This window comes from Asparagus officinalis, chromosome 7 (genome assembly GCF_001876935.1).
Source record: "Asparagus officinalis chromosome 7, Aspof.V1, whole genome shotgun sequence".
Classification (NCBI taxonomy): Eukaryota; Viridiplantae; Streptophyta; class Magnoliopsida; order Asparagales; family Asparagaceae; genus Asparagus; species Asparagus officinalis.
Genome location: NC_033800.1, coordinates 101,715,453 through 101,735,035, shown reverse-complemented (window position 1 = coordinate 101,735,035; position 19,583 = coordinate 101,715,453). Strand labels below are relative to the sequence as shown.

Genomic DNA, 19,583 nt, shown 5'->3' with positions numbered 1-19,583 from the left:
ACTGCGTCTTTCATCATAATGGGCCAGGAATATCCCATCCTTCTAATGCTGTCATAAAGTTTGGGGTCGGGTTGGTGTGCACCACAAACTCCTTCGTGCGTCTCCCTGAGGACTTCTTTCGCCTCTTTAGTGGATAGGCAACGTAATAGTAAACCATCGTACCCCCGGTAATATAGCGTTCGACTCTCTGTGTTATAGTAGAATCTCGGTGCTCTCTGTCAGATTGAGTCCCTTTACTTCACGTCTTCTGGAAAAATTCCATGTAAGACATAATCGATGATAGGAAAACGCTAATCTCGGGACTCAAACTCAACTTGGGTTGAATGCACTTCTTTAATATCATCTTCTCTGTCGTCTACATCGTAGATTGGTACGAAGAGCTAGTGAGTTCTTACTGTAACGAACTGTTCCATTTCGGGAGGCTATGCCAGAGATACTGCTAATGCTGCTAGTGCATCTGCGTAAGTGTTCTGTATACGTGGAATGTACTTAATAAAGAATCCTTCGAACGATTCTGCCATCTCGATGGCCACCTTGTGGTATGGTATCAAATCTTGATTTCTGACCTCATACTCTCCTTGAATTTGTTTCACTACCAGTTGAGAATCACCGAAAGCTTTGAGATACTCGACCCCCAGCTCTTTAGCAAAGCTGAGTCTAATAAGCAGCATATTATACTCGGCTACGTTGTTTGAACATGGCTCGGTCTGTGAGTAGGCCCGAGGCATCACATGTTTTCCCGAGGAAACTAAGACAACTCCAACTCCGGAGGAAATCTTAGAACATCCAAGAGCACATGCCACATTAGTTGCTCGAAAAGTATTGTTGAAGTACAAAGGCCACACCTATTGATGAGAAGTCACGTTAGCTTCGTGGGTTTCATATGGCAGATCGTCGTATACTTTGGCAGTATCCGTAGTTGGGTTAGCTGTCAGAAGATCATAAATAGCTTGTCCTTTGACCGATTTCTATTGTTTAAAGTGCAGATCGTACTGGGACAGAAGCAAGGACTATTTTGCTAACTGCCAATTCATAAAAGCTAGCTATGTCATGAAAACTCGGACTGGGTTAACGTTGAAAATGACATAAATAGTCTGTCCAACCAAGTAATGCCGCATATTTTGAATTGCGAACACCAAAGCGAGATACTCCCTCTAAATCATTGGATACCGGGATTCGGTGCCCACAAGGGTCCGAGCCTTTTTGGACACCCCTAGGAATGACATAACTGATCTTTTATTTAGTGATTATATTGAAAGTTTATACTATTTTCATATTAACTGTGTGATTAACAAAAACATCAGGGTGGTAGGAAAGAAATCGACGAAATAATTATAATATTATGAAATAGAAAGTATCCGAATTAATTTTTTTTCGTTTCATATATTATTGCTTATTTGTGCTCATACAGTAAAATCCTTGCTAGGAAGTAACCAACAAATGAAATGTTATTAAAGTTATTTTTTTCCTAAATTCATGCGCATTTTACCTATTTCCCGGTTACATCTAAACCCTGATGGGCAAATAAAAATTTAGCAAAAACGGATGACTCGTAAGTGTCGCGTTAGCATTTCAAGAAAGCATATGAGTAGGTTTTGCAGAAAAACAAACTAGTTTGCATTGCCGATAATTTAGACTCTAAATGTGGACTGATGCGGTTATATGAGGAGGGTTACCTGCAAACACCGAAACTAATTGGGGATTTCCTGCGGTTCCAATAGTTATCGGAGGTTTAGTGCAATTTTAGAAATTATCGGGAGTTTACTGCTAAATGGTAAAAGTTCTTCGCGGATCACCCGGCTGCCAACAACCCGCAGAATTCCGGTCACAAAAAAAAAAAAATCTTGGTCGCCAATGGCTGTATCCGGTGCTTACTGCACAATCTCCTCGTGCCCCCGACGTCTTCTCCCCATTCCTCGGTGCGGGCCCTCCTCCTCTTCAAAACCCACACTCAAGCTCCAAAGCTTGGCCTCCTCAACTCTTCTAGCCTTTGGCGCCGGCGCCGCCCTTGCCATGTCAGCATTTCTCTCCCCCGGGGAGGCCCTCGCTGCACTCGAGGAGCCAACCAACGCGCTTTCTCTGCCCACCTGGGCTATACACGTGTCCAGCGTCGTCGAATGGTACTGGGTTTTCTCTTTCAATTTCACCTTCTTAATGAATGTGACCAATGCTCGTCAACTGTTTGATGAATTGTCTGTTTGGGTCTTGGACGAATGTTGAAGGGTCACGGCTATGGTTCTTGTTTGGGAGTACGGGGAGAAGTCGGGGTTCGAAGCGTGGAAGGGTCTCTCATGGGGAATGGTGAGCAAGGATTTGTGTCTTTCTATTTAAAGTTGGATATTTTAGTTTAAAGTTGTATATTTCCCAGAAGGAAAATTAGTTTGTATGCACTTCAGTTTCTTGGGTGTTGCTTATGCTCCCTGATTGCTTCCGCAATTCGCCAAGTTGTAACTTTGGTGCATATGGTGTGAATATCACGCTTTTAAAGGAGACACATTTTACGCCTAAGAGAACTTCTTGGAAGAAGTTAAGAAGGATATGATAATAGTTACCTTAACAGAGGATATAAATAGATAGAACTGAATGGAAGAATGGGATTTCATGTGGATGACTAGAAAATTTGGGATTAAAGCTTTTCTGTTGTTGATTGGTAAGAATGGGGTTAGAATTATTTCGCAGTAGAAAAGCTATTAGATTCAAGTTAATGAGGGATAGCAACTTGCGTGGTTATCCAAATAAAAATGGCAGTTGACACTTAAACGACATCTATATGACCAGTATTATTCTTGTGGGAATAGTGGAGATCAAAATGTGAGTATTCTTGCTTTGGTGATGTTCATTTGAGAAATTGATAAACAAACAAGAAGTTTGATTGAAAGTGTCATGAGGAGAAAGGTTAGTATTGTTATAACAAAGGGGGAAAATGATCACAAGAATAGGTGCTAGATAAAATCCTAGTAAATCCTGGAATGCGCATTTGGTTAGATTCATTTTCTTATATTACAAACTTCTAAGATGTCCTTTTGCTCTGGTTTTTTACCTATATTCAGTTGTAACTTGTGGTAACTTGTAACTGCAGTTTTTTAATTTTAGAGGAACACATTGGTAGATATTTAGGGCATGTGCTTCTTACTTTTAGCAACAATCTCTGATACTTGTATACATGTAGCAGACAAGATTTAACTTGTGAACTTGGATAGTAAAGAAATAACAAAGAGTACAAGATGAGTGACAGGTGAAGAAGGAAGAAACCTAGCAGTGTCATCAGAGTCAAGTAATTATAAGAATCAAATTCCAAGAAAAAAAATATTTGAATTACTTGAGTGCATCTATTTATAAAAAAAATGGGCTTTTTGTGGGGAGATTAATGAAGAAACCTCATCATTTTAAGTACCTAACTAGCTTAAAGATCATGTTGGAGGAAAGGCGCAGGCAGAAGTTGCTTGTCTCTCACTTTAATCAAACATGAGTATACTAATCTGGGAAACATCTATTGTCCAGATTCATATAAATGGAATAGTGGAAAAAAGTTGGACATGTAGAGGTAGTTGCTTAAAATACATTTATTTATGGTTTTTATGATACTACTTCTACATTGCGAAGAAAGTTCAGCTTCTTTCATATTCTAGTTTTATTTATGAGATTTAGTATTTTTTTTAGTTTCCTGCATGTTATCCAGTCCTTATTTGCTGTAACTGTACCAGATGATATCTTAAATGGACTATAATATAGAAGGAACAATTGATATACAATCTCCTGGAAAGGGAGACCTTTTAAGTGTATCAGGGTTATTATTTTAATACTTTATTCTATTGTTGATATTGGGTTCTTTTGCATCTCATGCAATTTAGGTTCCACTTCTTGGGGGAGCATTGTGTGCATGCACCTGGCATTTCTTTTATAACTCGGAGTCTCTTGAGGTAAGAACATTAGCGACTTGCATAATAACCTGTTAAACTTCTTACACAGATAAATGATTTGCTGGTTTAAGTTTCTGTCCAAGAGTTTTATGCTCCTGGTTTAAGATCATGTTCAATTATCACCATACTCATGTGCACTATAAGAGAAATGCCTGCAAATACTTCACCCTCTTCCATAACTTAACCTGTGTCCTTTAACAGAATAGTAGTAGGAGGCCACTGGACAAAAGTCTGAGTCAAGGAGGGACTATAGTGGATTAACCAAATCAAATAACTTGAACGACTACCCAAAAATAGACCTCATCAATCTGTATTACTTTCCTAGATAAGGCAAGCACTGGAAAAACAATATTTGATATATGCCTGCAAATCTTGTTGGTGGGCATGAGACCTAGCTTATAGGCTGTACTATTTAAGTCTATGCAATTAACTAGCAGTTATAACCTTTCATCTTGAATGTAATGAAAGACCATTATAGTTTACATAAGAAATTTACTTCTTTGATTTGTCAAATTTAGATATTAATATGCAAGCTCAGTGGCGGAGCCATGAATTTTGGTCAGGGAGGTCCAAAATAATTAATAATTAAACATGATAACATATGTGTTTCGCGTGAGCAATTAGTATCTAAACATAATTAAATAACTAAACTTTCAAAAGTGAATTTCAAATTTGAATTAATTGTTTACCCAGTGTTCTAAAAAACGGCCTGGGCGGCCGCTTAGGCGCCCGCCTAGGCGGAGGCGGTGGCTGAGCGGGCCGCCCTACAATTTCAAGCCCAAAATATTGAGTTGGGCGCTCCCAAAAACCCAAACCCAAAAAAAAATGCAAAACCCAATACCCAATACCCAAACTCAAAAGTAAAACCAACCCTAAATCTGTTTCACCCGACGCCACCAGCAAAAAAAAAATCGACGATCGTCTTCAACCTCTGCCAAAACCCAAGTGCGTCTTCAACCTCGTCCTGGGAGATAGACGATCGTCTTCGAGCTTAACTTCCGAGCTCGTCGTTCTCACCTCCGACGTCCTGGACTTCCGAGCTCATCTTCGAGCTCATCGTTCTCACCTCCAACCGTCGACGTCTATCTTAGATCTCTGCCAAAACCCAAGCACGTCTTCAACCTCGTCCTGGACTTCCGACCGAGCTCGTCTTCAACCTCGTCCTGGGAGATCGACGATCGTCTTCGAGCTTAACTTCCGAGCTCGTCGTTCTCACCTCCGACGTCCTGCACTTCTGAGCTCATCGTTCTCACCTCCGACGTCTATCTCTTCACAGTAAGTCAGGTCTCCCTTAAGGGCTCGTCGTTTTCAGCTCCTTTTTGTTGCCTGTAAAGATAAAGAAGCAATTACCCTCTGTATTTACTTAATAACTAGGTTCTAAATAATTACTGTAAAGATAAAGAAGCAATTACCCTCTGTATTTACTTAATAACTAGGTTCTAAATAATTACTGCTAACCTATCTTCTTCTCTTTTTTCCTTTTTTTTGTATTTACTTAATAACTAGGTTCTAAATAATTACTGCTAACCTATCTTCTTCTCTTTTTTCCTTTTTTTTAAGTTTGGTTTAGTTTTGTTCTTTGTTTTTTCTTTTTTCTCCTTTTTTTGGTTGGCAGTTATGCTATCTGATTAGTTCTACAGTCTACTGCATTAATGCAATATCGTTTTATTTAATCCCATCAGCAAATCTTACAAATCTAGGGATTTTGAGCTCCACCCCATTTGTCTTGTGCCCACTGGAAATGGTTCCCAATATTGCTCTTAATTTCTAGTGCATGTTTTGGTCCCTCAATTAGCTCACAAATTGAACTCTTGAAGCAAGAGGGAGAGAGAACATGAAAAAACCCCACTTGAGGAAGTAGGGGTTAAAACCTTTTTGTTTGGGTTCGGTTGTGCTCTTATTGGATTTGCAACTGTACATGCAATAATTGTTCAATGCCCCCTACTGTACAACTGTACATGCAATAATTGTGTATCTGTATTGAGTTTGAGTGCTGAAACTATAATATTCATGCTCCCAACATTTGGATTTGCAGCAATAACGAATGAAGTTGCAGTTTTTGACCTACAAAATAGAACAATAAGTCAATAATTAGTTGCAGTTTTTGAAGTTGCAGCAATAACGAATGAAATTGCAGTTTTTGATTGACTATTATAGTTTGGAATGATAGCATATGTGTTGGTATTTTTGTATTTATGCAATGTTGATTGAGTATATATATACATATATCTTCAAGTATCACAATTAAAAAAAGAAAAAGAAAAAAACCGCCCAGAAACCGTTTAGGCGCCCGCCTAGGCGTCTAAGCGCTGGGCGCCAAGTCCGGCGCCTAGGAGCGCCCAGCGTTTAATGTAACATTGTGTTTACCATAACATTCTTTTTGTCTTAATTTCTTGAAATCATTTCATTCTTAATAATTTTCATTGTTGAAAATACTCTTTCAATGGTACTCACCGTTGCAATGAGCAAGATCAATGCCAACTTCACTAACTTGTAGATCAAAATTCAAAGGACATAAAATATTCATGTTCCATACAAACCAACTTCTTAGCAAATTTATTGAACCCTTGAATTTCAGAAAAATGATGATGTACAGCTCCATAAGAGATGTACTTCTCACTTCTGAAGTTGACCGCTAAGCTCCTTATGATCTATTTTAGAAAAAAATTTAGGATCTTTTTTAGAAAAAAATTTAGGATAAATTTTGTCGATCGGATCAATTTTTCCTTATCAATCAAGAGAAGGATATACTTGGTTCAAGATATGCCTCAAGTAAGCATTATGACTATAAAAAACAGTTGTTCAAATCTTAAAATAATATATGTATAAACACATTTTAATTTTATAATGATGAAGTTTTGTGTTGTTATAACCCTCTAAATCAAAATGTGCACTCGTATTGTTTTGCCTTTGTATTACTGTTGCACTCAATTGAATTGTAGTCATATCCACATCTAAAAAAAAATAGGAAATTTTTTCCAAACTTAAGCCTTTATCCTAAGGCCTAGACAACCTTTACCCCCACGTGGACCTTGCTACTTCTCTCATCCACTAAAAGACAAAACCTATCTAATATTTTCCCAAAACAACAAACACAAAGGCAAGATAATGTTCATCTTCCTCTTCTCCTTTTCGTTTCAACAAGAAACACCGAGTAACATTTTAAATTTTTTTTCCAAATTAAATTCAGAGCAATTCAATATTTTTTGTTTTGTTCTGCAACATTTAGGGATAAATATTCTTACATTTTACTCTCTATAATTTTATTTTTACATGAAGTACCCCTATTTCTACTTTATATTTTAATTTTTGTTTTCACGGGAGGGCCATGACGCTATTGGCCTCCACGTAGTTCCCCCCTCTATGCAAGCTGTAAATGCTTGAGCTCACTATATGTAATTTGATTACTTTATAAATCTAAATAACAATGTAGAATGTATTTTCTTCCTTGTCAATTGTAGTAAAATATGATGAGCATATTATTTTTTATCTTTTCTGTTTGGTCCAAAATTTTGTTTTTAGTTGCTCTATAAGCTTCTGCATGGTTGTGCTATATAGTATTACTATTTGTTCCACAAGTTTCTACAATGTAGAATGCGCTTTTTTTCTTGTCAATTCTAGTAAAATGTGATGAACTTGTTATTTTTAACCTTTTCTATTTGGTCCAAAATTTTTGTTTTTAGTTGCTGTACAAGTTTTTGCATAATTTGATAAAATTATTTTTGATGTTTTTTTTGCACGTGTACATTATGAAGGCCTTAAATTATTTATAATATTTTCTTAGTTAAGTTAGCTTTATGTCAACTGAGAACGACATCCAATCTAGTGCATGAACTTAAACATTTATGCTACTAGCAACCAATACTTGTTCAAGTATCTTTTATGAGTTGTATGTTGGACTATGACTTGTTCTTTATATTTCAAATAATTATGTTTAATAAAGTTTCATATTGTTCTTTATATTTCAAATAATTATGTTTAATAAAGTTACATATGTTAGTAGACAATTATATAATACCTTCAAAATTTTGGTTAATAAAGTTTCATATGTTAGTAGACGAGTATATAGTACCTTCAGATTTTTAACAAGGCCATATTTTGCATCACATATTAAGCTATTTTTATTGATCTCTTATGGCTTTCCCTGTTTGAAATTGTTCTTCATTCTAAAAAATGTATATGGGATGTGGCGTAGTAATTGGAGATTTCTTGTGGATAGACAATATTTTTTTATCTGTTTGATTATTGAAAACATTTATTTACAAGATGCTTAGTGAAATGTCTCTAAAAATGTCTCATCCTAACCTGTGAGTAATTTAGATCCTAAGACCATGATGAACAATGGATCATCAATTGCATTATTTACGATATTTCTCTAAACCTCCAACTTGTGTAAGATCCATAAGACGCCCCTTTTTTTATTTCTTGTAATAGGGAATGGAATAGAAACCAACACAGAAGAAATTTACTAATAAGATACAAACTAAATTGGTCTTCTTGAATAACAAATACCATTCAGCTTGATCTGTTATGCCTTCAAAACATTCATGTGATTTTGATAATTATTAATACAAGATAGAATCTTAGACAAGAATCAACAAGTGTCATTATTCGTTTGTATTAAAAATACATTCATTTCAGGAGTTTATTCAAAGATGAGAAGCGTTTGATTGATATAATTTCTAAGTTCTAGGTATTTTAGGATATAAAGGTCAAGATAAGCGATATACATTTCTTTAGGCGATAGTGCAGCATGCAGTTGCAATTTGCAGTTTGAGTGGTTCCATAGGTGTTGCTTCATATACCTTTTCTATATAAGAAAATTGGATATAACATTATCAAGATAAGAAAATTAGCTTAGAATCATAGAACAACTATCTTAGGATGATAAACATCTTTATCTTAATTTTTTAGCTCAAACTGCTTACATACGAGAAATCATATGCTTGAATTTCCTCATAAGAATATATAGTATACAGACATGGTAATAATTGATCCATGAATACAACATGTTTTGAAATTTAAGATTACAAATATGCTTTGGATGCTGAGTGATATATGTTTGTACCTATTTGTGCCCAAGTGTTATTGGTCATTGGTTGTAGTAATTATGTTTTGAACAGTTTGTGTAACAGAAAATATCTCGAATATCGTTAAATATTTTAAGTTATATAAATGTCTATTTGCATTTTTAACACCTTCAAGTTTCACCATTTTAACTTAGATACCTTAAAATCTATGTTACTCGATACTTCTATCATGAAGTCGTACCCGACACGTACCTGACATGTACCCGTACCGAAACTTAACGAATACTTCTTTGATTTATGCATTCATTTATTCAGAATTTCTGATATAAATTATATGATATATGTTTTAATTTAAAACTCTTATCAATCACTTCTTGGACATATATCTTACGCTTCACATCTATTTTTTAAAACTCGTTAGACATGGGTCGGATTCGTTTCTGCCCATGCGCAAGTTCAAAACTATTATTGATATGGTTGTTTGGGTGTCTAGTTCAAAAACGAACAATTTCCAAGAATGGATAATAATCAACGTAATAAAAAAATTAAAAAAATTATAGGAATTTTAATTCTACACAGAAAATGAAAAACAATAATGATCTCATACAAATTATTATTCAATATATATGTAGTTGTGTCCCTGTACCCTACACTTTACAAATTTACCGAGTCCTCTACCCACACCCATATTGGTACCCGTACCTTTTTCCATGCAATGTAGCTCTATTTTGACAATTTGATTGCCCAAAGTTTTCAAATTGATGTTACTTTAACAATTTGATACCCCAAAGAAACTGAAAAGACTGGACGTTGGTGAGAAAAGTTGTTTCTCATTCATTTTTCTATGTTAATTCTTGAACAAAATTAATGTCTAATTGTTTTCATATTGAGGGTATTAAATTGTCAAAATAGAACTTTAGGATGTTAAAATGAAAAGTTTAAAGTGCAAAAAACCCTTATAAAAATAAATAATTATACGAACTATCATTTTCCATGTGCATAATTTCTTGTAACTTCAAATGAATCCACTTTACAAAGACAATATGCAAACACAAAGCATACTGTAATCCTATCCAAGTTGAGACATTGACATTACATGGGTTTGCAAATTCTAATAGGAGACTAAAGGCTCAATTTTCAATTGAGATATCAAGTCCTTATAAACAATGCTACAAACATAAAGAACAATAATGCTTAGAAATAATTTTCTCCTTCACGCCTACAAGATTACAACTTGTCTGTTATAGATCTGCTATAACCCATTAACCTTAAGCATCAAATTAAAGGAACTTTTTGGATCTCATAGTTCATTCCTTTGATAATTACCTCTGTGTGACTACAAAACCATCTTTAACTTTGTTGAAGCACGGTAGAAGTTGATGAGTCACCCTTGTCCGTGGAAGATGATGAGGAAATGGCCTTCGACGAAAGTGTTGGCTAGGTGAATGAGCCCCTTTGTCAACCTCTTGCCTGCACAGTGGTACATCACGTTAGAGGTATCAGAGATAGGTTTCTCGTTGGCCCTTCGACATTCCTGTGAGAATCTCTCTTTATGGAGTAATAAAACAGTAAAAGAGGTGGTAAACCCTTGGTTAGGTTAGAGAATGTTACCATCAGAAATCTTACTTATAGGATTTTGTGCCAGCTTATGAGGAGTACACAATGTTAGCATCTTTTCATCGAGGTAAGTATACATGTCTACTCCTTATTGGCTCCAGTAGTTACCTTGTAGTTGTCTCTCCTAGATTTCTGAAAAGGATACGGCGGTGGGCTGAGAGACACGCGACCTAGGGAATCTGATCAAACTCTAATAGATGGTGATGGTGAATTAACTGAGCATCGTTAGGGTTGACCGAGCTCTAGTCATCATAGCTAAGTTGTTCTTCCCTGAACTGTTCTATCTCTGTCTGAGCTTCATCAGGGAAGTACAAAAAATTAAGTCCTCTACTTCATTTCTGCAACTTTAATAGGTTAGAACTTTATGTTCAATCATAGAACTCTTCCAGCTATCATATTCTCTTTGTATAAAGCTCTGAACTGATAATTGTCATGGCCTTATTATTGCGTGTTTGTGGTGTCATTGCTTTGTCCTTTTACTTAGTTAATTGTTTCTTCTTGATTGTTTTTTGTTACTTGCAATATATCATCCTTAATTACTTACTAGAAACATCAATGGCATGAGAGACACAACATTGAGATCTTTAAAATATGAATCAAAGTTGCTTTCTTTAGATCTCTCACATATTAATCTAATGGTTTCATTTTGATCTTTGACTTGTGAATCAAATGGTTTTATTTGTGTGGTTACTAAAAATGTGATTCGTAGTCATAGTTCTCTCAATTGTTTGGTATCTTATCTGTTGACGTTAGAGATCATGGTGCAGACTGTCTAACTACATTCTACCAGGTTATGATTCTATTGGTTTGTTCATATTTATTTCCTTATAAAGGGGTTACAAGATGGACCCTAAAGGCTGTTTTCCTGGGGAGCATTTGAAATCACAGAGCCATCTAATACATTATGTGTGGCACTCATTTGAATCTGTCCTAAACTGGTTATGGGATGAGAGATGATAACATTTTGAATTGCTCGTGAATGATCCAAGCATCTCCTATCATTTATAACGTAGATAATGCATAGCATGGATTATTAGAAGTATGGCTTGCTATTGTGATTATAAGACCACACCGGACGTAGTTCTGATGTCACTTCACAATTCATTTTCTATATATCTTATGATGCAACATCTATGGTGGCAATTTATTACTTGAATTATTTTGCCTGTAGCCCTAAAAAAATTATATTATTCTGCAAATATATTCCGATAACTCATGAATAGTAGACCACAACATTGTTGATTAGACAAGAAATCTCTTGAGTCCACTCAACAATCATTCCAAAAGGCTAGGTATTGTAATGGTGAAAGATATCAATGATAAGATGTGTAATTGATTATTATTGAAGCTTCTTTTTGTTGGTTAACTAAATCCTTCCAATTGTGAATTCTTTGGGACCATAGATCAATTGTGCCAACACTATTTACAGCTGTATATTTACGTCTAAATTGTTGGATGTTTCTGTTGTAATCACGCACCTACTATTTCTATGATGTGAAAAATGTAGAGTATTTTTATTCAATAAAAGGATTTATTCTCTGATGTTTTTTCATATACTAGAACTGGAAGGTGGCCTTAGGGAGAATTGATATATAGGCTCTTAAGATGGCTCCCTAAGAATTAGTTTAATTGGTGTAGCATCTCACATGCTTAAATTGTGAAGAAGGCAACAAATTAGATCTCACCGATTAAGAGTTCTCTTTGGAGCATGTTTGGACCTTCAAGTTAGCCCTTAGGCTTGGTTTGGATGGGGGTATAAGGAGGAAAGGTAAGATAAGATAAGGTTCAATGAGGTGCAAGGAGGGATATACATTTTGTAGTACATATTTGGTTGGAGAGGAGTGAGGAGAGGTGCGTGACTTTTTAGTTTATTTCACATCTTATCTCTCCTCACTCTTGTGTCCCTTCCAAGTGGAGGGATTTTATTTCTCTTCACTTTCTAGTTCATTTGCATATTCTCTCCTCACCTCACATTACTCTACTGCACCTTACCCTTTAAAAACTCCCTACCAAAGAGAATTTTTAATTGTGTCCCTTACCTCACCCTACCTCGTCTCCTACCAAACGAAGCCTAAAGGACTTACAGTAGAACGGTGTACGTTATTAAGTGCTTGAACGAAAATTAAGTTCATGGGCAACTACTATAACATTAAGTTAACGTCTAGGAAGTTCTTTCCAAAACCCTTAATTAAATAGTCAGCCGATGGAGCATTCCAAACCAATCCTCCACAATTCTATATAAGAAAAATATACGGCTATATTTGATCACTCAGTACTATGCCCAAAAAAAGAGGGTTGAAAGAAATAACCTTATTTAAGAATAAGGTGTAGCGTTGCCCCTTTTACCCTTGCAAGTCATAAAAACATTATCTCTTGCACTATCATCACTGTCTTTGAACCATGTGCATGAAATTTTTTGTGACTGAAGATATTCAATCTAGTAATAAACAAATATCAGATTTTTTCAAATTTCAAGTGAGTTAAAAACTTTCTGTTTTCCTACTGCATTCATAGTCTTTAGAACAATGATAATAATAATAATTTTTTTTTTCTGTTTGAACTTCCATCTTGAGTGATTTCTTAACTTGAATGTATCACGGTCTAAAGGTACTCGTGGCTATGCAAGCTGGATTGACTGTTATTGGTAACATGACGATGTGCTTTGCTGCGTTTCGAATCTTTAAAGCATCTCAGGAAGGCTCGACAAAATCCTAAGTATTCTCAAGGTTCTGTTATATATTTTACTACTGAGGAGCAAGGAAGACCAAGTGAGAGATATTGTTTTCCTACTTTCTGGTTGGTGGATTATCATTATTTCTTTCTGTACCTTCAACCATAACTGAAAGAAATATATATAGAAAGACTAATTGTCTGGTGAACCTGACACCTTATTGAAAACTAACCAGAAGTAAGTGGAGATTGAGGGGACTTATTATTCCCATACATTGGTCCGCTCGATAACCATCATCCTTTTGTTTTAATTTCACCCTTCCTCGTTCAAAAGTTGATTACGAATATTATTTTATGCAAGTATGTTGTTTATTACAAGTTCAAGCTTCTTTTTGTTTACTTTCCTTACATGTAACCAGAGAGATTTTAGAGCTAAGTTGTTAGAAGTAAATTTCTGATTTACATGTTTCAGAACTTTGCTGGTAGCAATGTCAGCAAACTTGAACTGAAAAGTGGGTAAATATGGCAGAGAAAGTACAATCTTAAATATTCATCTCAAATTGTCGACTAGTTCGTTATACTTTCAAAAGTATCTTTTTTTTTTTTTTTGAATATCAGTATTTGCACATTTCAGGTAGTAGACTTAATATATTTTCTGGTGGCACCCGTTAACAAGGGAGCGCATATGGAGGGCCATAGCTCCCTAACATAATTCAGCCCATTCAATTTATAACTTAATGTGTAAGTTTGGAAATGAATACACTTCCCTACTGGGCTCTGCTAAATGGCAAAGATGAGTTAATGCGACTTTCAAGAACAACATAAAAAAAAAAATATCACGACTTCCAGTGGACGTACCGCTTGAGTTAGGCGTTATTTTGATTTAAATTCATCCATTTCTTCACCTGACTTCTGCTAAAGAGTTGCGGTCTAGAGCTACAGCTTGAATTAGGGAAAACTCCTTTTGTTGACTACATCTTACTATGACGTTTTCCCCACCTCTCTTTATGAAAAATTGTTGATATAGAAAACAATCTCAGTTATCTCCATGAGCCATGAATGTTCTGTAAAATCTTAGCGGGAGGTGGCTGCGATTTAGTACTTTTCAACACCAATTTTAAGTTAGGACTTGGGACTTATGCAAGAGTATTGTGATTGGATCAAGTACCCAAGAATACATGGATTAAAGTTTGGAAGGGTTCAGACCTGAACGGTTGAAGAGCAAAAAGCGAAAAACGGAACAAAACGGTAAGGCACTGCTTAGACTCGGCTTTTTGGGGCTTAAAGCAGTTCAAAGTGTAAGAAAAGGCCAAGGAAAAAAGCGGTCTAAATCTTATTAAATTTTTAAATATGGATAAAATTTTTAAATTTTTAAATATGAATCGCCTTTAACCAGGGTTCAAACAACAATCAACCACCTTGACCTTTTTTTTGGAAATTTTGATTGAAATTCCTAAAATGCCCTTAAAAACACACCGGGAAATTGCTTAACAAGACTTGTGTGGTGGCACATGTGTTTTCGAGAATATTTTGGATGTTTCATCAAAATGATAAAAAATAGATCAAGGTTGTTGATTGCTACCGGAACCCCCTTCAAAGGAGGTTTCTACACAAATTGAACTTTAAAGGTGTTTTTCGCATTCTTACCATATTTTAAAGGCGGTTTCTGTGAAAAGCCCCTAATAAATTACGGAATTTGTCAACAAGTTCCCTAGAGGCACTTACTAATGAGGGGAGAGAGAAAGAGAAATGAGCGTCAGTGCACCCTAAATTCTCCACGATCTCTCTTCTCTCATACCTCTTTATATTTCTCTCTTCACTAACCATTGCCCCAGAGGCACACATTAAGAAAAGCCATAAATTAAAGATAAGAATGTATTTTATACACGACTGAATATGTTATTTCACTTGTTATATTCAAAGTTGCACTTTGCACATAAATCATAATTTTGCCGTTATTAAGAAGATTCAAAAGCTTGCTCTGCTTGATTTTTCTCCGTTACCTTGATTAAGAATTATGTCAAAAGATTTTTTTCTCTTTTCTTCTACATCCCTTTCTCTTCATTAGATATATCTAGGATTTGTATTCCTTAGGTGCATGAATCATGTGGCTAGGTATTCTCCTGTTTATGGCCTTTTATCTGAAATTAACTAAATGTGTCCAAGTTTATTTCACGATCCAAAATGGTACGCATTGTTAGTCTAAAGTGTAGACCCGAAGTCGAAGCCAAAGCTGGAATCAAGAAGACGAAAAAAAATCGAGAAAACAGGAGGAGGCCTGCACGGTCGACCGCGGCGATCGACCGCGAACGTGCACAGAGCTGGGTAGAGCCCGGAGCTGAAGGCGGTCGACCGCAAAACCCCTTGTAATGGATTTTGGTCTCGAGTTTTGGTTCGGTCGACCGCCGCGGTCGACCGTTGATACCCTGTAGGATTTTTTAGGCTCTGTCGTTTGATACGGTCGACCGTCGCGGTCGACCGCGACACAGTCAGCCAGTTTCCTTATCTGTTTTGGATTATGTTTCTTCCAGGACTCTATATATACTTAAACGTTTTTAGGGCTTGATAGAACACGAAAAAGAGAGCTTTTTGACTGTAGAAAAGAGAGAGAATCTCAAAAAGATAAAACCCTAGTTTGAGAGCTTGTATTTCTTCTTCAATTAATAAAAAAATTGTGTGGTGTGACTCTCGAGGACGTATGCACGTTTGCCGAACCTCGTTAAATCTGGTGTTTTCATCTCCTTTACTATTTTACAAGTTTTGATCTAATTTTTGGTGAATTTCCTACTTTCATACTTTCAACACAAGGTCCGGAAGGGCAATGGTTCGATTGATTGTTTCGAATCCCCAACAACTGGTATCAAACGCGACCCTCAGGGGCGCGTTCAACCAAAACTTGACCTTCAGAGGTCAGGTTCATCATTTAAACGCATGCCTCGGCCTGGTGTTTACAACTTTTAACGCGACCCTCGCGTTACTTCTCAAGAACGCGATCTTCAAGAGGTCCGTCAGGTTCAAAAAAGTCAGCGGATTGTTTCGAATCCCCAACAACTGGTATCAGAGCTTCGTTCAGCAATTTGTGTGAAAGCCATGACAGATAAAAAAAAAATCAAAGATCGAGAAGTTTGATGGTTCAGACTTCGCCTACTGGAAGTCGCAGATGGAGGACTATCTGGGTCCGTCAGGTTCAAAAAAGTCAGCGTGGCTTTAAAATTCACGTTCGACAAGAACCAATCTCACCTACCAAGGGGCAGGGGGTTCCAACTCCACCTCCAAGTCCGGGGAAAGTTTCCTCCCAAGTTCCTGATCTGCGGGAATTATTGTCAAGAGGAAAATCAACAGTGCAAGCAGCTCACTCATGTCAATGTGAGAGGCTCATCTCTGCAGTCCTGTCAGAATGCCCTTGTTGTGCATCCACACCTCGGCAGTCCGTATTTGACAGGTTGACACACGTCGTTAGGCCTGCCAAACGACAACGCCGCAACAAAAAGAAGACAGTTGAAGCGGAATACCCTTAGGTCACTATCAACATGATCGGTCGAGGGAAAGCCTTGCCTACTGATTCCGATGAGTCACAAGAGAGTCATCACTCGACTGTCAGAGAAATTTACTTCGCCTACTGGAAGTCGCAGATGGAGGACTATCTGTACCAGAAGGACTTGTATCACCCGTTGATGGGCAAGGAGAATGAACAAAAGAAAGAGGAGTCAAATGGTGATTGGGAGATACTGGATAGGAAGGCTCTAGAGAAAATCCGGTTGTCGCTCGTCAAATCAGTAGCCCACAACATATTAAAGGAGAAGACGACTGTGAGGCTTATGGAAGCGCTCACGAAGATGTACGAGCAACCGTCGGTAGCCAACAAGGTACATCTCGTCAAAACTCTTTTCAACCTCAAGATGACAGAATGATAGTCCTTCACGATGCACCTCAGCGAGTTCAACATGATTGTTGATCAGCTTATCTCTATAGACATCATGTTTGATGATGAAGTACATGCCCTATTGTTACTATCACAGTTACCGGATAGTTGGGCAGGTTATGTGATGGCAATCAGCAATTCGGCGGGGAAGGAAAAGTTGAAGCTGAGTGAGATGGTTAGCATGATTCTATCCGAGGAGGTTAGAAGGAAATCATTCGAATCAGAAGGTTCAGGTTCAGCTCTAAGTTTCGAGCAGAGAGGCAGAAGCCAGAAGAAAGGAAATCAGAACAAGAATCGGTCGAAATCAGTAAAGAAGAGGTCGAACTCGAAGGTTAGGCCTATCAAAGGGAAGTGTTGGAACTGCGGCCAGGAGGACCATATGTCTTCAGTCTGCAAGAGTCCAAAGAAGGATGCGGGTGAGCAGCATGTTCATATCGTGCAGGAAGCCTTGATTCTTGCTATGGACAACGACTCGGATTCTTGGGTCATCGACTCAGGAGCCTCTTTTCACGTCACTACTAACAGGAAGCTTCTTCAGAATTATGTAGCAAGGGACTTTGGAAAAGTATATTTGGGGAATAATGAGCCATGTAATATTGTTGGAAAGGGCAAAGTGCAGATTCATATGAAAGGGTGAAGTGCAGATTCAGATGAAGGGCTCTAAGTGGACCTTGCAGAACGTGAGACACGTGCCGAAGCTGAAGAGGAATCTTGTTTCGGTGGAACAGCTTAGAGCAGAAGACTATGTTTCGACATTCACAGGGGATTCGTGGAGAATCTCTAACGGTACGATAATAGTTGCTCGAGGCAACAAACTCGGGATTCTCTACCTCACCTTACATGCGAGTGACACCCTCGCATTGCAGCTGACAAAGAGAGTACAGATCTGTGGCACAACAGGCTAGGGCACATGAGCGAGAAGGGGATAAAGATCTTACATTCACAGGAAAAACTGACCGGGATTGATTCTGTGGAAGTCGGGGTTTGTGAAGACTGCATCTTTGGAAAGCAGAAGAGGGTTAGTTTCCAGAAGGGTGGAAGGCCACCTAAGGCTCATAAGCTAGAGTTGATTCATACAGATGTATAAGGTCCAGCTAGTGTGTCTTCTTTTGGCGGTTCGAGATATTATGTCACCTTCATCGACGATCACTCGAGGAAGGTGTGGGTCTACTTCATGAAGTACAAGTCAGAGGTATTCGAAGTCTTCAAGAAGTGGAAGGTCATGGTTGAGAACGAGACAGATCTGAAGGTGAAGTGTCTGAGATCAGACAATGGTGGAAAATATGAACTAGAGAAGTTCAAGAGGTTATGTGCTACGGATGAGATTCGATTAGAGAGGACTACTCCAGGGACGCCGTAGCAGAACGATATTGCAGAGAGGATGAATAGAACCTTGACAGAGCGTGCCAAGAGCATGCGATTACATGCAGTTCTGCCTAAGATATTTTGGACGGATGCGGTGCATACAACAGCTTACCTTATTAATCACGGCTCATCAGTTCTATTAGATTTTGGGATTCCAGAGGAGGTTTGGAGTGGCAAGAAGGTCAATCTCTCACACCTGCGGGTATTTGGTTACATGGCTTATGTTCATATCAGTGACCACGTCAGGGACAAGCTAGAGGCTAAGTTACAAGTACACATTCATTAGATATGACATTGATGAGTTTGGATATCGTCTTTGGGATGAGAAGAACAGGAAGATCATTAGAAGTAGGGACGTGATATTCAATGAGGAGGTGATGTACAAGAATAGGGAAAATTCCAATGATAGCCAAAGCAGTGGGAACAACACTTCGGATGCAGGTGGATCCGAGTACATGAATATAGAGGAACTTCCAGATAGGGGTGATGATGTTTGTTCTGATCACAGAACAGAGGAGGCTCCAAGTGCAGAAGAAACTACCCATGACATGGAGCTTAGGAGGTCATCCAGGGTACCCAAACCAAATCTCAGATACCTTTCATCTCTTGACTACTTATTATTGACAGATAGCGGTGAGCCGGAGTACTATGAAGAGGCAATGCAAGTGAGTAAATCTCAGCAGTGAGAGCATGCGATGCAGGACGAGATGAATTCTCTACTCACTAATGAGACATGGGAGTTAGCCCAGCTACCTTCACAACAGAAGACCTTACATAACAAATGGGTCTACCGGATCAAGCAAGAGAGTGATGGAAGCAAGAGATTCAAGGCCAGATTAGTAGTGAAGGGGTTTCAACAGTGGGAAGGAGTGGACTACACGGAGATATTTTTCCCTATTATGAAGCTCATAACCATCAGAGTGGTGTTGAGTTTGGTAGCTGTAGAAGATCTCTTTCTTGAGCAGTTAGATGTGAAGACTGCCTTTCTTCATGATGACTTGGATGAAGAAATCTACATGAAGCAGCCTGTTGCTTCATTGAAGAAAGAAAGGAAGAGAT

At 37.6% G+C, this 19,583-nt stretch overlaps 1 protein-coding gene across 1 annotated transcript; it reads left to right on the top strand.

Annotated features, from left to right (window-relative positions):
- Nucleotides 1,771-13,615, top strand: LOC109850432 (ycf49-like protein). The gene is made up of 4 exons (XM_020420447.1): nucleotides 1,771-2,120; nucleotides 2,223-2,301; nucleotides 3,852-3,920; nucleotides 13,175-13,615. The coding sequence occupies exons 1-4, from the start codon at nucleotides 1,855-1,857 to the stop codon at nucleotides 13,280-13,282; spliced, it is 522 nt and encodes a 173-aa protein (XP_020276036.1). The 5' UTR covers nucleotides 1,771-1,854; the 3' UTR covers nucleotides 13,283-13,615.

Coding starts and splice junctions, on each gene's coding strand:
- LOC109850432 (XM_020420447.1), top strand. CDS start 1,855: ATGGCTGTATCCGGTGCTTACTGCACAATCTCCTCGTGCCCCCGACGT. Junction 2,302..3,851: donor AGGGTCTCTCATGGGGAATG/GTGAGCAAGGAT, acceptor CATGCAATTTAG/GTTCCACTTCTTGGGGGAGC. Junction 3,921..13,174: donor ATAACTCGGAGTCTCTTGAG/GTAAGAACATTA, acceptor CACGGTCTAAAG/GTACTCGTGGCTATGCAAGC.